This window comes from Pagrus pagrus (assembly GCF_965226575.1).
Source record: "Pagrus pagrus genome assembly, chromosome: 23".
Lineage (NCBI taxonomy): Eukaryota > Metazoa > Chordata > Actinopteri > Spariformes > Sparidae > Pagrus > Pagrus pagrus.
The window spans coordinates 11,363,305-11,377,109 of record NC_140205.1 but is presented as its reverse complement, the minus strand read 5'-3'; the positions used below and the strand labels follow the sequence as shown (position 1 = coordinate 11,377,109).

Below are 13,805 nucleotides of genomic sequence, written 5' to 3'. Positions count from 1 at the left end.
CCATCATCTCATTTTCACTTTCTGCGCAACAGCTTGGGGGGAATAACCTTGACATATTCTAAGCGCAATATTAGAGAACAAGCGCCCACTTTCTCCTGACGAACAAAATTGATACGTGGGAGTTTGTGGAAAAAGAAAAAAAAAAGTCTCAGACGGCGTCAGTGTGTGACACAGTGACTCAGCCTGTAGGCGGCCTCTCTCCACCACGTCAAAAGACTTCACCAATCTGTCTGGAGTGAAAGCAGACTGCCGGCCCGTCCTCAAGTTTCACCACACGCTCGGACATCACACACATGCACACAATGAGCTCTGTGACCGGACTGGAAACACTCGATTTCATGCACTGGATTTGAGCAACCGCTGATTCTTGCTCCATATGAGGAAGAAAGTAAGTAGGAGAATTTCATTTATTGATGTTTTTTTGTTTTTTTTTACACAGATAGTTTGTTAAATTTGTGTAGACTAACACTGATGCAGCTTTATCTCGTGGCTTAATTCTCACTTGTGTTGTGCAGATTATTTGTTTTATTTTATTGTATTTGTTACATTTTTTTTTTGCATTTTCTGCATTTCTCTTTTTCTTGCAATGAGGCACATTGGCATTGCGACACAGGATCTCACTATATTTCCACTCTACACTGGAGTGTTAAATGAACTGTTGTTTATTCGATTTAAGGAAACTGTTACTCATTTTTCTATAGTGGGGAAAAAAACCCACAAATCGTTGGATAAAAGTATAAATACTCAAATTAAATCACATCCCTGTAGTGTTTAAAAATAGAAATATGAAATTGTGAATTATTGTTGCATGGAGTAAGATGTATTTTAATGTGGTAAGAGCGGTGCAGTCGCCGCTCCATATTCTGCTGCTGCTGCACCTTTTAAAAGGGGGGAGGCAAGTGAAAGGACGCAGTTTGCTTTGACTCAATATATCGAATAAAGGAGGATCAGCACGTGTTCTCCAACTGCACATTCACTCAGCTCTGATGCTGGAAAATATTGTTTTTTAACCAGAATGAAAAGATTCCTGCTCGTCACACTGTCCATTCATCATCATGTGTGAGCTCATTGTGTGTTTTGCAATGAAAATCTTAACACCTCAGAGAGTCGGTGCAGCTGCCTCATAAATGTTCTTATTCAGTTTTCACTTGGGTTCATTTGGATCTGAACTGTAACGGTGCTGACAAAGTCATTTTTTGATTATTATTTTCTTGATTTTCTTGAGAAATGCCAGCCCAGAGTGATGCATTCAGTTTTCTTTGTTTCATCTTTCCAATGGTCCAAAGAAATCACCTAGAAATATTTAATTTACCGTCATATATGACAAAGAAAAACAGCATTTCCACCTACAAAACATTTGGAAAACGTCACATCGAGTCAATGTGAGGACTAATTGCGAAAGGAAATGCGAAAGTGTAATTGAACTGAGAACTCGAGAAACGACTGCTGCTTTCTTTTCAAAGGAATACATAACATTTCAATTCTTCTGTAAAGAAGGTTGAAAGATCTGTTGGATTTATCTGCCTCAACATAACACTTAGTGAAAGATCTTTATTATTGTGAACACCACCCCTGCCTGGTGTCATAACATGGTGTTAAGTGCTTCATATAGCTTACACACAGTAGATGCGAGATAGTCAGTGTGGTTTATCTGCTCATATTCCATGTGGGAGCGTGTAACTGGATTCATCTAAACCCTGTAATCAGTGAAACACATCTGTTGTAACATTGTTATACTATAATGGACACTATGTGTTTAATGTAAATTCACTGTATGTTTTTTAAATGGTACGTAAACTCTTTTGTCCATCAGATCTTGAAAGCACCTTGTCTCCTCTTGAGTCTCTTCACAAGTTTGAATCTCTGCTCCGGAAAATTTGGGACACCGATCACTGATGATGTGAGCAAGCTGGCGTTATTGGTGAGATTGCCGACACGCGTCACTTTGATATGTCATGTGTCCTCCTTGTATGTGTATGTGCTGAGAAGTCACAGCTCTGTCATTATCTCCGCTGCAGAAGCAGAATATCCCGTCTGATTATGAGATTCCTGTTAGTTACATTCCCAAAGAAGTGGTACGTACGAAGCAATTTAAAGCAGAATTCATGTGAAACAGTCAAATGCACACAAATATTGAATATTTTGTTTCCTCCAGGCTGGCACGTGCTGGGTGGTGTTAAATATCTACCCTTTGGAGCAAAGTCTTCGGAAGCTGGCCGACATGTTTGGTGCCATCTCCTCCAACAAGGAAAACATAATTGTCTTCATCGCCATGCTGAAGAGTTTACGCTTCACCTTTGACCATGAGGAACTGGTAGGTGATCAGCAACCAAGGAAACTGGAGAATAATCTGCACATGTGTACTGTCATCCTTCTTTCTGCACCAAAAAGTCGTACTGAAGTCTTAAGAATCTGAAACTTGGGTTGTGCAAACACGCGACAGCTCAGTTTAAGTGAACAGCGTGTAATATTTTGGACGTTTTACTGCATACTTGAGTTATTTTTAGGATTTTCTTCTCGTTGTCTGATCCCCCAGGAAACAGCGATGCAACTCTACCAGTGTCACTATCAGGAGGAGAGCTTAATGTCTGGTCTTTACTTCGACTACATCAAAGACGTCTTGCACGCCGCCGCCCAAGGAACATCTGGCTTCTCGTGCAAGCCGCCACCGTGCCTTAATCCGCAACAAATACCAGGTACGCCATACATTTGCATTTTTACATTTTTTTTTTTAATGCAAGCCTGAAAAACTAAAGCAGCTTAGTCTGCCTGTCAGTGGGCAGGTATTGATTCGGGTGGGTCAAGGATGCACAGATCAGATGTAACCTTGAAGACACAGCCAATACTTGTAATTAAAGGAACTGTATGATCAAAAGATGCATTAAAAGCAAGTCATTACTGCTGAGTACGTCTGGCATCTCAAAAGGGAGCCTGTGTGAGTGTTTTTGAGTGATTTCGCTGCACGTACGCCTGCAACTTAAGCCTGAATCCCACCAGAATCCTCTCTACCATCAAGAGGATTGGCCTCCCCACTATCGAATTTCTGACGTGTAACTGTAGTCAGAACAATTTCCAATAATATTTCCTTCTTCCAGGAGGTCAGGAGGAGGGTCGTAAAAACAGCTGGTCCAAGATAACTCCCTCGCTTCTGGCTCTCATCCCCTTCATAGCTTGTGTTGTTATCCTGGTGTGGCTGGTAAGTAAGTGAGCAGACTCGATGTGGATTAACGACTGTTGGTGATATGTGACAATTTACTTTTAACATAATTTATAAGAAACAGAAAACTGTGTACTCTCATTAAAAGACAATACACCAAGTGACGAGGCATGTAAACTTGGCAAACGTATTGATTTGTGTTGTCATTTTGCAGCCATAACTGTAACCTTTAAAGATATATAGACTTATCTGACGTTGCTGCTGTGCCTATTTTATACACTGTGTTGCTTTGCTAGCGTCTTTGATATCTACACAACAGCGACATCTCGGCCTCGCTGCTAGTTTTTTAGTCGTCTTTTCTTCTTTAGTCTGTTGCCCAACAGGTAAATTAGGTATCCAACCTAATGTCAGTGCTGTTATTAATGAGATATGACAGCATCAAATATGCGTTTTAGATTAACAAGATGTATACACTTTGAGATAGCGTCATCAAAAAAGACTTTTCTACCCGGAAGTTGTTGTAAACAAACATTATGATTCGGTCTATTAGGGCGATGTTCCTGCCATTGTAAAAGCTGCTTTTACTGCCTGTGTAGGAACACAATTATCACACTATTCAGGCAGATAATTGCATGTACGTATAAAAGGTCAATGATGTCAAACTTGAGAGGCATGAATAGTTATTATACCACAATAACATTGTGGTATAGATTATCAGCATGGTCTTCACGTTTCCGTCTCTTCTTGAATGAAGAATTCTGCTGGGAGCCATTTCACAATTAGTTATTCAGAGAGGATCATTTCTTGGGTAAACGGAAATGGTAAATGGCATTTATATAGCGCTTTTCTGGTCTACCGACCACTCAAAGTGCTTTGCAACACATGCCGCATTAACCGGTTTCATGCACATTTATACACTGATGGTAGAGACAGCCGTGCAGGGAACCTGTCGGGGTCAAGTTCTCTTACTGGAAACGTTGTGTAAAAATAAAGAAATATAGCGTAAAAACAAGTGATAACTGATAATAAGTGATGGATCGAGTGCCTGCGTTGGTGCTCTATGTCCTGTTAAGTGCTGTGGTTTGTTATTTACGTGACAACGCTTTGAACACAACACTGGCTGATTGTTACTTTAAAGGCTAAGTTCACTGCAAAATGAAAATTCAGTCATTATCAAGTCAACCCCCATGCCGATGATAAGTGAGCTGAAGTTTTGTAGTCCTTCGAAGCAAAACAGTGTTGCAGCATTCTCCGAAACAACTGAAGGACTTAAAATTAGGGACTTAAAGACATAAATAGTCTCCACACAGCTTGTCTGGCATAGAACCGGTCTCTGGGAGCCCTGAGTGAAGAGTTTGGCTTTAAAAACGTCTCTTCTCTGGACTTGGATTACTGTAGACGACCTGTATGGAGCCATCTGATGGTTTTTCATTGGGGTTATTACATTTTAAAACAAGTCTCCATCTACTTTTGTTGTGCTGCAACTCTGTTTTGCTGTGAAGCTCCACCAATGTTTTGGGGACTCAGACTTCACAAAACTTGTACGGGTTTCCATCTTCCTAGTGGTGAGAAGATAACTGAATTTTCATTTTTGCGTGAACTGTTCCTTTAACTGCATCGATCGCTCGGATACTACTCTCTCTGAATCAGTCCTTTTGATCAGTGGATGGCCCAGTCAGAGCCACAGTGGTTCTCTTGCTTTTTCCCCTCCAATATTATGAGAAACCTGATGAAAGAAAAAAAAAACTGTCCATGGTTGTAACTTTTCCATCAACTACACTGAGTCTTGTGCCTTTTCTTCTCTGTGGGTTGCTCTCGTAAAGCCCATGATAATGCGCCTTCAGTTTCATGAGCACTTCCAGGAAGGCAATTCTTGCAAAATTAACAACTGCTCATCAAATATTCAGTAGTACTCCGAGGTCATTACCTAAAGTAATGATATCCGCTTTGGAGATTTCACATCTGTCATGTGTTCACCATAGAAAGCACAACACTTTTTAGGCTTTGAGTCTGATTTTCTATCCTTTGTTTTTATTTTTAGGCCAAGTCTAGAAGGCGTTTACCAGTCTGCAACGCTGAAAACAGGCAAATGACACCTTCTGACCTGATCCCAACTGTGTCTATCTCCATCCCACTTCAAACACTCGCCCACGCTGCCGACACTCAGCCGGTGGGGGAGGCGATCCCTGAACACGAGAGTGGATGAAGCATGACTAATAGAGAAGGGAAATCTGGACGGCAGTACAACAACTCACTCTCCAGGTTCTTCTGTTATTGGCAGGAGCCTTGCTGGAGAAACGAGTGTGGTCTGACACTCCTCTTCCTCTGCTTTCACTCATCTGAGTGCACGGACCTGAGCTGCGAGAGAAAACTCACCTGCTGTGATGCGAGGCGTATCGCAACATTCCCCAGACGCTTCTAGCACTTAACCATCCAAAGAGGTTGTTTGGGATCAGAGGAGGAAGTCTCTACATGATGGCTGGTTATCTGCCAAAATGGCTGCTGAGGTTATATCGAATTGGCCGGTGTTAAACAGCGTTTGGCTTTCTCTGAGCAGACCAAGTTGATTTTTTCTTTTTTTGCATTCCTGCCGCTCTGAAGCGGAGCCTCAAATCAAAATGATTTCACCCTGGAGGACGTCATTTCATTCTGAGATGGGACCCTGTCAGCAGTTTTTTTTGGCTATGTCCTGATGGTTAAAGAGGTTGTCCTGTCACTGCTGTAGAGTCACACACTGAATCCACACCTGCCCCTGTTTTCTGACTTCTACTGAAATGCATTATGGGTATAACGCTGAGAAGTATCCTATCAATATTGCCTTTAATGCATCAGAAGTAAAAGCAGCTCGCATCTGACCTCCTGCAGCTTGTAGTTGACATTATTCTGATCTGTGATCTGCTGCAAAATTGCCAACCTGCTAGTCGCAAACAACGCGCCAAGCAGTTCGACAAGTGTCCTACTTTGTGTATCAAAGATCTGACCAGATGGCAGATAGCCATCGCCAGAGGCACTTTGAATCCCGTCTTTGTGTTTCAAAGCTGCTGCCCAATGATCTATAGCTGCTGCTCGGCCCCCAGTGAGTGTGTTTGCGTTTTTAAAGCCTTATTCACCGAGTCAATCATGTCCAGTCATCGGAGCATGACTCCCCGAGTGTGAGCGCTCTTGTACTGTAATGTGTCAGATAAGGGGGAGCGAGAGACAGCACAGACAGGACGAGGGAAAGTGAGCGAGATAGGGATGGGTAGATGGACAGGCGGATGAGCTCAGTGAGGAGCATAAGGAGGGCTTGTTCTCGCCACAAAAGAAGTGGCCGTAGGCTGGAGGAAATACCAGTTGCGAACACGACTGATCTCGGCAGATCCCTATGAATCAACAGGCGAAGAATCTTTCCCGACCGCAGGCTACGTAGCCTCATCTACAGAGGAGTGTTAGTACAGTTTTCTGTATTTTAATGATTTACTTCCACAACACGGCGATGAAATATGGAAATACACACATGTATTAAAATAAGGTCTACAACTTGTGTTTTATTGTCTTTCTGGTGACCAATTTGCATTTTAATTTTGTGATAATGTATATTTGTATTGTATGTGAGATTTTAAGTTATTTTTGTCACAAGAGAAAACACTTACAAAATGTAATTAACTTTTTATACAATTGTAATTAGAAATTCAGTCATGAATGTAAGGGGGGTAGACAAAACATGTATGTTAACCATTATTACAAAGCGGGCTACAGTGGCATATATGGATGTATATTGTATATCGGATTCTTGGTGTCAACTTCTGATCACTTTTCTATTCATTGTGATGAAGGAAGTTTGTTCGACTGAACCTCTTTAACCTTTCTGGCTGTTACGTCTCATGTTGTTTTGGTGATTCACATGTAAAAGTGCTGACTATCAGATATTTTTGAACGAATACCGTATGACCCACATGTGTAGCACTTTAAAATGTGAATAATGTACTTGTTTAATAATGTTTTATTAAGTGGAAACACTATTTCCGTCCAACCCTTGCAAACGGCCCGTGAGCAAAATCGTGTTAATATTACGTATATGTATATTCTGAGACGATTTGTCATCAATGTTAGAAAAATACATATGGGTACATCTTATTTATGTTGTAGAAACAGTACACAACTTAAACAAGATGTTCAGCTCAGATCATCTTCTCTGCCTGACCTCTGATGTCACTTCAAGGAGACACAAACTCACTAACAGGGGTTTTGATGCATTTTTTTCATTCCGATGGTTGTTATTGAACAAGTAATAACATTCGCTCAAATAAAATGTTTTTGTGATTAACCTTGTCATAATAAAACTTCATTTGTGGTTGTAATTTATCAGAATCAGCTCTGCTTTTTTATTATTGTTTAACCTTTATTTAACAAGGGAATTTATTTTTTTCAAGGGAGACCTTGCCAAGAAAGCACACCATTACAATGTTATTTACATTTTAGGGTGGGTCTTAGTTATCTTAATTATTTTATGGTTACTCTTTTGTTTTAAGTAAAATAAAGATTAGACATGTTGAAAAAATATATAAATGTCCTCTACACAGCGGATATATTATTTAAAATCATTAACAAGCTCATGTTTGCATTTCTGTGGTGTTTGCTCCCTCCGTGCAACTTCAAAAGACCGTGCTTTTATTTTATATAGCTATATCCGCCGGAAACACTCGGACTTTTGTTTTGGAAAGCCGCTGCCCAGCGGCCGCCATTATTCTTCCTGGCTTGACGCTCGGAAGAAAGACGGTTAAATACTTTTAAACATTATATTTCGGGGTAAACCACAATACGTTTGGACTCTTTGTGTAGTCGGTTGATTGTCTCATGAATTAGCGACACACCCCGAGCACAGAATGGAGAAACGATCCGATACTATAGGTAAGTTGCTAAGCTAACGTTAGCAAGCTAACAGTTGCTAGCTGCCGCCGAGAACGGTGGGCAGAAAACGAGAAGCAGCGTGAGCCATCTGTTGCAGTAAACGGGCGCTTTGTTTTCAGTCTCGAGCCAACGTGCGTGTAGGAAAGTGTTTTCAGATATTTTGGCGATGTTTGGTGATTAGCTAGCTAACAAGCCCGAGCGGGGACTGTCCGGGCTGATTTCAAATGCAGCCGTCCTTCCCTCCGGATGCGCTGATCGGCCGCTGCATCGTGTAACATCGTCTAACGTTACGATGACTCACACAAGTAACAGTATCTCGCCTACGCCATCTAATCAAAGTTTGAATCTGACTTGGCTGCAGTTTGGCGCTCATTCTCTTCACGACTGCACATGCACACGCAAGCGTGCACACTTCCATCCTCTCTGCAGCCCATCTGCGGTTAAAGCTTGTCATCAGCACTGCATCGCCCCCTACAGCAGCTTCTGGCTCCACCTGCAACACCACTCAAAACAGTTGGGGGTTGTATGTGCTTCCTCACACAGTTTAGGGGAGAGATGCAGCTGCAGGCATGAAACATCATTTTATTGGACTAATGTACTGAAGGATCTATGAAACTGTGACACAACAAGACCTGTCGACATTACATTAAGCCAGCTGTCACAAGTGCTAACACAAAACATCCTGACTTGACTCATGTCTCATGTCCCACACAGGTGTTGGAGGTGGCCTTCCTCTGGGCTCCCTGCGCTTGATGGCCTCCCCTCTGCAGCTGACCTACTCCTTCATGTGGCAGGTCATACGGCAGAGGAACGTCAAGCTGTACGGGAAAGTGGAGGAGTTTGTCACCATGGTGACACAGACCGTTCCTGAACTCATGAGTTACAAGCAGACCGCCCAGCTCGTCTTGGGGTTGAGAGCGAGGGTGAGAGTTTATCGTCTACTGTGTGTGCGCATCAAACAAGTGAATGTCATTTGTGCAAGCAGCAGAAATCAAGACAGTCACTTTAGGTGGATGGACGAAACAGACAGTTTTCTTGCCACATACCTCCATCACACACAGAGCCTGTGAGTGTGCTCTGCAGGCAGCTGAAATGGCATTCATTACTTAAGATTTGTCATGAGATTGCTGAACATCAAAGTAGATGTTCACACCGCAGTATGTTGATGAACTCCATATGTTTCCTGATACGAATCAGACACACAGAGAACAAAAAGAGCATTTGAAGTTACAGCTTTGTAGTTGTTGACCTTCTTTGATCTGAGGAAATTGTCAAAATTGTCTTTGATATTGCGTTTGAGGGAAAAGCACCTTAAAAACCAGGTCATCATGACTGGAATACTCGATCATTACAGATCTATTTTATGTTGACATTAAGTTTGTTCTTGACTTATGTTGTAGTTTGTCTTATGATTATAATCTGCTCGCACTCTAGATCATTTTGGATTTGCTTCACAAAGACGGCCTCCCAGACACCAAGGCTATTCAGACTCTCATCAATAAGTTGAAAGTGTCTGTGTCCACCGGGGTAAGAATGGGATTTTTTTTATTTTCAGAGAAGCATACAGTACACATTTGTACCTTCTTTAAACACGACTTGTGTTCAGCACACTAGACTCAAGATTCCCAATGTGTGGATTGAACATGAGTTACAGTATTCCCTTTGTCACAGAAGGACTCAGAAGTGGAGAAATCTCAAACAAACTTCATGGTGCTGGTCCAGAATCTGCTTAAAAACCCCACAGAGAGGAAACGCTTCTTCCAGGTATCCACATCCATCTTGACATATTAGACAGTGTTTGTTTGTCATCAGAAAAAAAGCCTTTTTTTAATTACACATTTGTAGCTTATTTAGATGTAGTAACAGGCGCTTTGTGGCGCTACCTTGAGTTGCTTCTGATGTTGTCGGCCTAGCCAATCTCACTGCACTGTTAGTCTTTTAGTTGTATAATCAAGAACAACTTTACAGTGAGCTGGAATGGGTTAAATAACAGTGCGTGTGGAGATAAAACACAAAAAAATCACACATCTCTCCTTTTGAACAAAGTGTTCTTACAACCTAAAAGTCCTGATGCTGTTAAACTTAAACATTTTTCTGTCCCTGCAGGAAGTGTTCCCTGTTCAGTATGGCACAAAGTTCGATACAGCACTGCAGGCTCTGACTGCAGGTCTCGTGTGCAAGCTGGAGCAACTTCTTCCTGTTCCCAATCTCTCCCAGGTACGCACGTGTATTATCATTACATGTTGACATAGATCCTGGGGCAGTAACAGCAGGGAGGGCTACTGGTTGCAGACAGGAAGTACCTTTTATCTGGTTGATCCCGATTCAGTGGCAAAATGCTTGAGCAACACACAGAGTTATTCTGAGCTCCACAGGTGTTTTGCAGATAATCTTTATGGACAGGCCATAGAGAAAACACATTTTTCAATAGATAACCAATAACAAACATTACAGTATCTGGGCGCATTTTTAGAAAGCAAACGCTATAGAATTAAATATGATACTTCCGTGGATACTTTAAGCCTTGTTTGAATAAAGCATCAAACCAAGTTTACCGTGTAGATGTACTTCATCTACACTGTAATTTCAGACATTTTATGGGCTGACCTAAAGGAGGGAATCACCAAATTTCTCTGCTGTGGATGAATAAAGGTTTACCTTATCTTATAACTGAAGTAATTCTAAAACATTTTAGGATCTGGATTATGGATTTTATTTGGGTTATATTATATTTTTTAAATCAAACCTCAGAGGTCAAATGAAACTGCAAACTCATTCATTATTTCCATTTCCTGCTTCTCCACCTCAGCTTGGTACCATGATCTCAACAGAGCCCGCTGTCCTGGAGGCATGTGGAGGCTTCATCCCTCACTCCAGCGACCTGAAGACTCTCCTCTTACACCAGCAGGCCAAGGGACTCCTCGGTGTTAAAGGTATACTTTAGGCTGTCTGTATGAACATATGATGAAACACATAAGGGAAAATGTTAAATAAATTCATGAAATACAGTGAAAATGAATTTGACGAAGTCTTCTCTGTCTGTGCAGCAACCATCTCGTCCTCGGTAGGCGACTGTGTGCTCTCTTCACTCGCCTTCCGGACCAAACCAGTAGAACCACCAGCACCACCAGCACCACCAAAGCCAGTAGAGGTCACCCCCACCGAAACAAGCCCAGACCCCTTCAGTGACACTGAAGACTTCGGAGTGATGTCAGATGACTCTGACAGCCCGGCAACCCCTGCTACTGGACCACAGAGAAGAGGGCGGTACAGTCTTAAAACAGCTGATAGCAGTGCTGCAAAAGAAAAGAGTGTCACAACAACTGCTCAGACGGAGAATTCAGAGCAAGCGAAGACTGGTACACAGGAACAGTCTGCCACAACTCTACAAAGCAGCGCAGAAGATGGAGCACCAGCAGCTCAAGAAAAACCAGAAGCACAGCGGGAGCTGCCCTTGAAATCAATCCCCTTCAGGGTTGTTCAAATGCCAGTCAAAAATGCTCCCACCATGCAAAGTACAGGAAGCGCAGGATCAAAAGACGGCCAAAAACCCCATACTCAGCGAGTCACATTGCATCAGTGGGTGTCACAGATTGCCACCAACTCACTCTCTCTTCCAGCCCTGCCGCCTCTTCCTCCAGCCAGGTTCAGCGCAAGGGATGACATGAAGCCAAGCATAAGAAAAAAGCAAATCAGGCCTCCAGCTGACAGATTCACTTGCGGCGTGTGCGATAAGACCTTCCCCTACCAGTCCAAGCTAATGGATCACGAGCGCATTCATACCGGAGAGAAGCCGTTCGTTTGCACGGCATGTAACAAAAGCTTCAGAACACAGGCGTTCCTCAACAATCACCTGAAGACCCACAGCACGGTGCGCCCTTACGCTTGTGGACAGTGCGGGAAGTGTTTCACCAAATTGCAGACCTTGACGAAGCACATGCTGGCCCACAGCGGCCAAAAGCCCTTCTACTGCAACATCTGTAACAAGGGCTTCACGCAGTCCACTTACTTCAAGAGACACATGGAGTGCCACACGAGCCAGATGACGTTCCCCTGCAAGCACTGCAGCAAAAGCTTCCCGACGGCTTTCAAGCTGTCGAACCACGAGCGCTGGCACACCAGAGATCGTCCTCACATGTGCGAGCGTTGCGGGAAGAGATTCCTCGTCCCCAGCTTGTTGAAGAGACACATGGGCTACCACATCGGCGATCGCCAGTACCTCTGCTCCCAGTGCGGAAAGACCTTCGTCTACCTGTCTGACTTGAAGAGGCACCAGCAAGACCACATACCCAAAGCTAAGATCCCATGCCCCGTCTGCCAGAAGAAGTTCTCTAGCAAGTACTGCCTGAGGGTTCACCTGAGGATCCACACCAGAGAGAGACCCTATCGGTGCTCCATATGCGAAAAGACCTTCACTCAGGTCGGGAATCTCAAGGTCCACATAAGGTTACACACAAACGAGCGGCCGTTCAGCTGCGACGTGTGCGGCAAGACCTACAAGCTGGCGTCCCATCTGAACGTCCACAAAAGGACTCACACGTGCAAGAAGCCCTGGACGTGTGACACGTGCGGGAAGGGATTCTCCGTCCCCGGCCTCCTTAAGAAGCACGAGCAGCTGCACACGAGGGATGCTAACCCTGACTTCACTGGGAAACGGAGACACAGGGGGAAGCACAAGAAGCACTCCCTCAAGAGGAAGTATGACGAGGAAGACGAGGGCAGCGATGATTATTAATCAAAGAAACACATTTTGTAATACACACGGATGCTCTGAGTTTCCGGGCCGATCACTTAAAAAGATGATGGTTTGAGTAGTGAAAATGTTTTTGTATGTTAATTTTTTCTGATCATCCAGTTTAAAAACTACCGATTTGAGTTATAATGGTAATTTCTTAGTAATTGTCCTTGCAAGCTGATGTAACAAAATAAACTTGGGTAAAGATGTTACCCTTAGCTGTCACATTTGAGAGATACAAGGGTGGCAATGAGAATTGTTTGATCATTTTTTGGATCTGTTTTGAAGTTAATGGTCGGTAATAGTTTTCATTAAAAACCCCTATGATGATGGTTGCGCTTTTAATGACGCCAGGTGAATATACAATAGAGGTATTTCGATGCATGTGACTGTAGATAATTTGCTGTGTATCAAATCATTGTAGTCTCACTAGGAAACCTTTTTATCTCTGACTGTATCCTTGTGGAAATGGTAGTGATCCAAAACTACTTTTACCACACACCTTTTTTTAATGTAACCCTGACCTGTATTCATTATTCTGCTTTTGTTTTAGACTGAAAATAGGCTGATTTGTGTTTATTAGAAGTTCACTTTTGTACCAGCAAAAGATGCAGTTTTGTTTCTTTAACAGTGTGGAGTTAACACAAGAAAAACATGAAGAAAACATCATGGACATTGTGTGATGAGGTCGTGCTTATCTTTTCCATTACTCATCCTAATTGTGAACAGCCATGTATATACAACATTAATAAAAAAAAAAATAACCTGTTCTAAATATGTCTTGTTTTGCCATAAAATAAATACACATTCCAGAGGACTGGTTTTTATCTTGTCACTGTTGTTTTTATTCCACTTGTGTGTTGAGCACACTGGCCATCATGAGCCCGGAAGTGAGACATAGATTTAAGTTTAGTCAGAAAACCCAACGATAGCTCGTCATACTGACATTTTATAGGAAATACACAGCCGCATTTATCACTTCTCACTTGACGTATTGACGGCCCCGTTTCTTCTATACGTACT

The 13,805-nt window shown here is 42.6% G+C and overlaps 2 protein-coding genes across 3 annotated transcripts; both read left to right on the top strand.

Annotated features, from left to right (window-relative positions):
• The first annotated feature begins 250 nt into the window (after positions 1 to 250).
• LOC311252341 (uncharacterized protein) lies at positions 251 to 7,501 on the top strand. Its single transcript, XM_084345422.1, has 7 exons — positions 251 to 388; positions 1,814 to 1,921; positions 2,019 to 2,075; positions 2,156 to 2,314; positions 2,537 to 2,696; positions 3,096 to 3,196; positions 5,199 to 7,501. The coding sequence occupies exons 1-7, from the start codon at positions 377 to 379 to the stop codon at positions 5,361 to 5,363; spliced, it is 762 nt and encodes a 253-aa protein (XP_084201548.1). The 5' UTR covers positions 251 to 376; the 3' UTR covers positions 5,364 to 7,501.
• Positions 7,502 to 7,866: 365 nt separating this feature from the next.
• LOC311252929 (uncharacterized protein) lies at positions 7,867 to 13,604 on the top strand. Of its 2 annotated transcripts, none has more exons than XM_084346587.1 (7): positions 7,867 to 8,047; positions 8,762 to 8,970; positions 9,482 to 9,574; positions 9,722 to 9,811; positions 10,154 to 10,264; positions 10,857 to 10,980; positions 11,095 to 13,604. In XM_084346587.1, exons 1-7 carry the CDS (start codon positions 8,023 to 8,025, stop codon positions 12,780 to 12,782), a joined length of 2,340 nt encoding a protein of 779 aa, XP_084202713.1. In that variant the 5' UTR covers positions 7,867 to 8,022; the 3' UTR covers positions 12,783 to 13,604. The 2 variants fall into 2 exon arrangements, with proteins under 2 accessions (XP_084202713.1, XP_084202712.1); XM_084346586.1 differs by having other exon boundaries at positions 9,719 to 9,811.
• The last annotated feature ends 201 nt before the right edge of the window (positions 13,605 to 13,805 follow it).

Excerpts from the sequence above, each read along its gene's own strand:
- LOC311252341 (XM_084345422.1), top strand. Across the intron at positions 1,922-2,018 it reads TGAGCAAGCTGGCGTTATTG|AAGCAGAATATCCCGTCTGA; the intron begins GTGAGATTGCCG and ends TCTCCGCTGCAG. Across the intron at positions 2,697-3,095 it reads TAATCCGCAACAAATACCAG|GAGGTCAGGAGGAGGGTCGT; the intron begins GTACGCCATACA and ends TCCTTCTTCCAG.
- LOC311252929 (XM_084346586.1), top strand. The coding sequence starts at position 8,023 with ATGGAGAAACGATCCGATACTATAG. Across the intron at positions 8,971-9,481 it reads TCTTGGGGTTGAGAGCGAGG|ATCATTTTGGATTTGCTTCA; the intron begins GTGAGAGTTTAT and ends CTCGCACTCTAG. Across the intron at positions 9,575-9,718 it reads AAGTGTCTGTGTCCACCGGG|AAGGACTCAGAAGTGGAGAA; the intron begins GTAAGAATGGGA and ends CCTTTGTCACAG.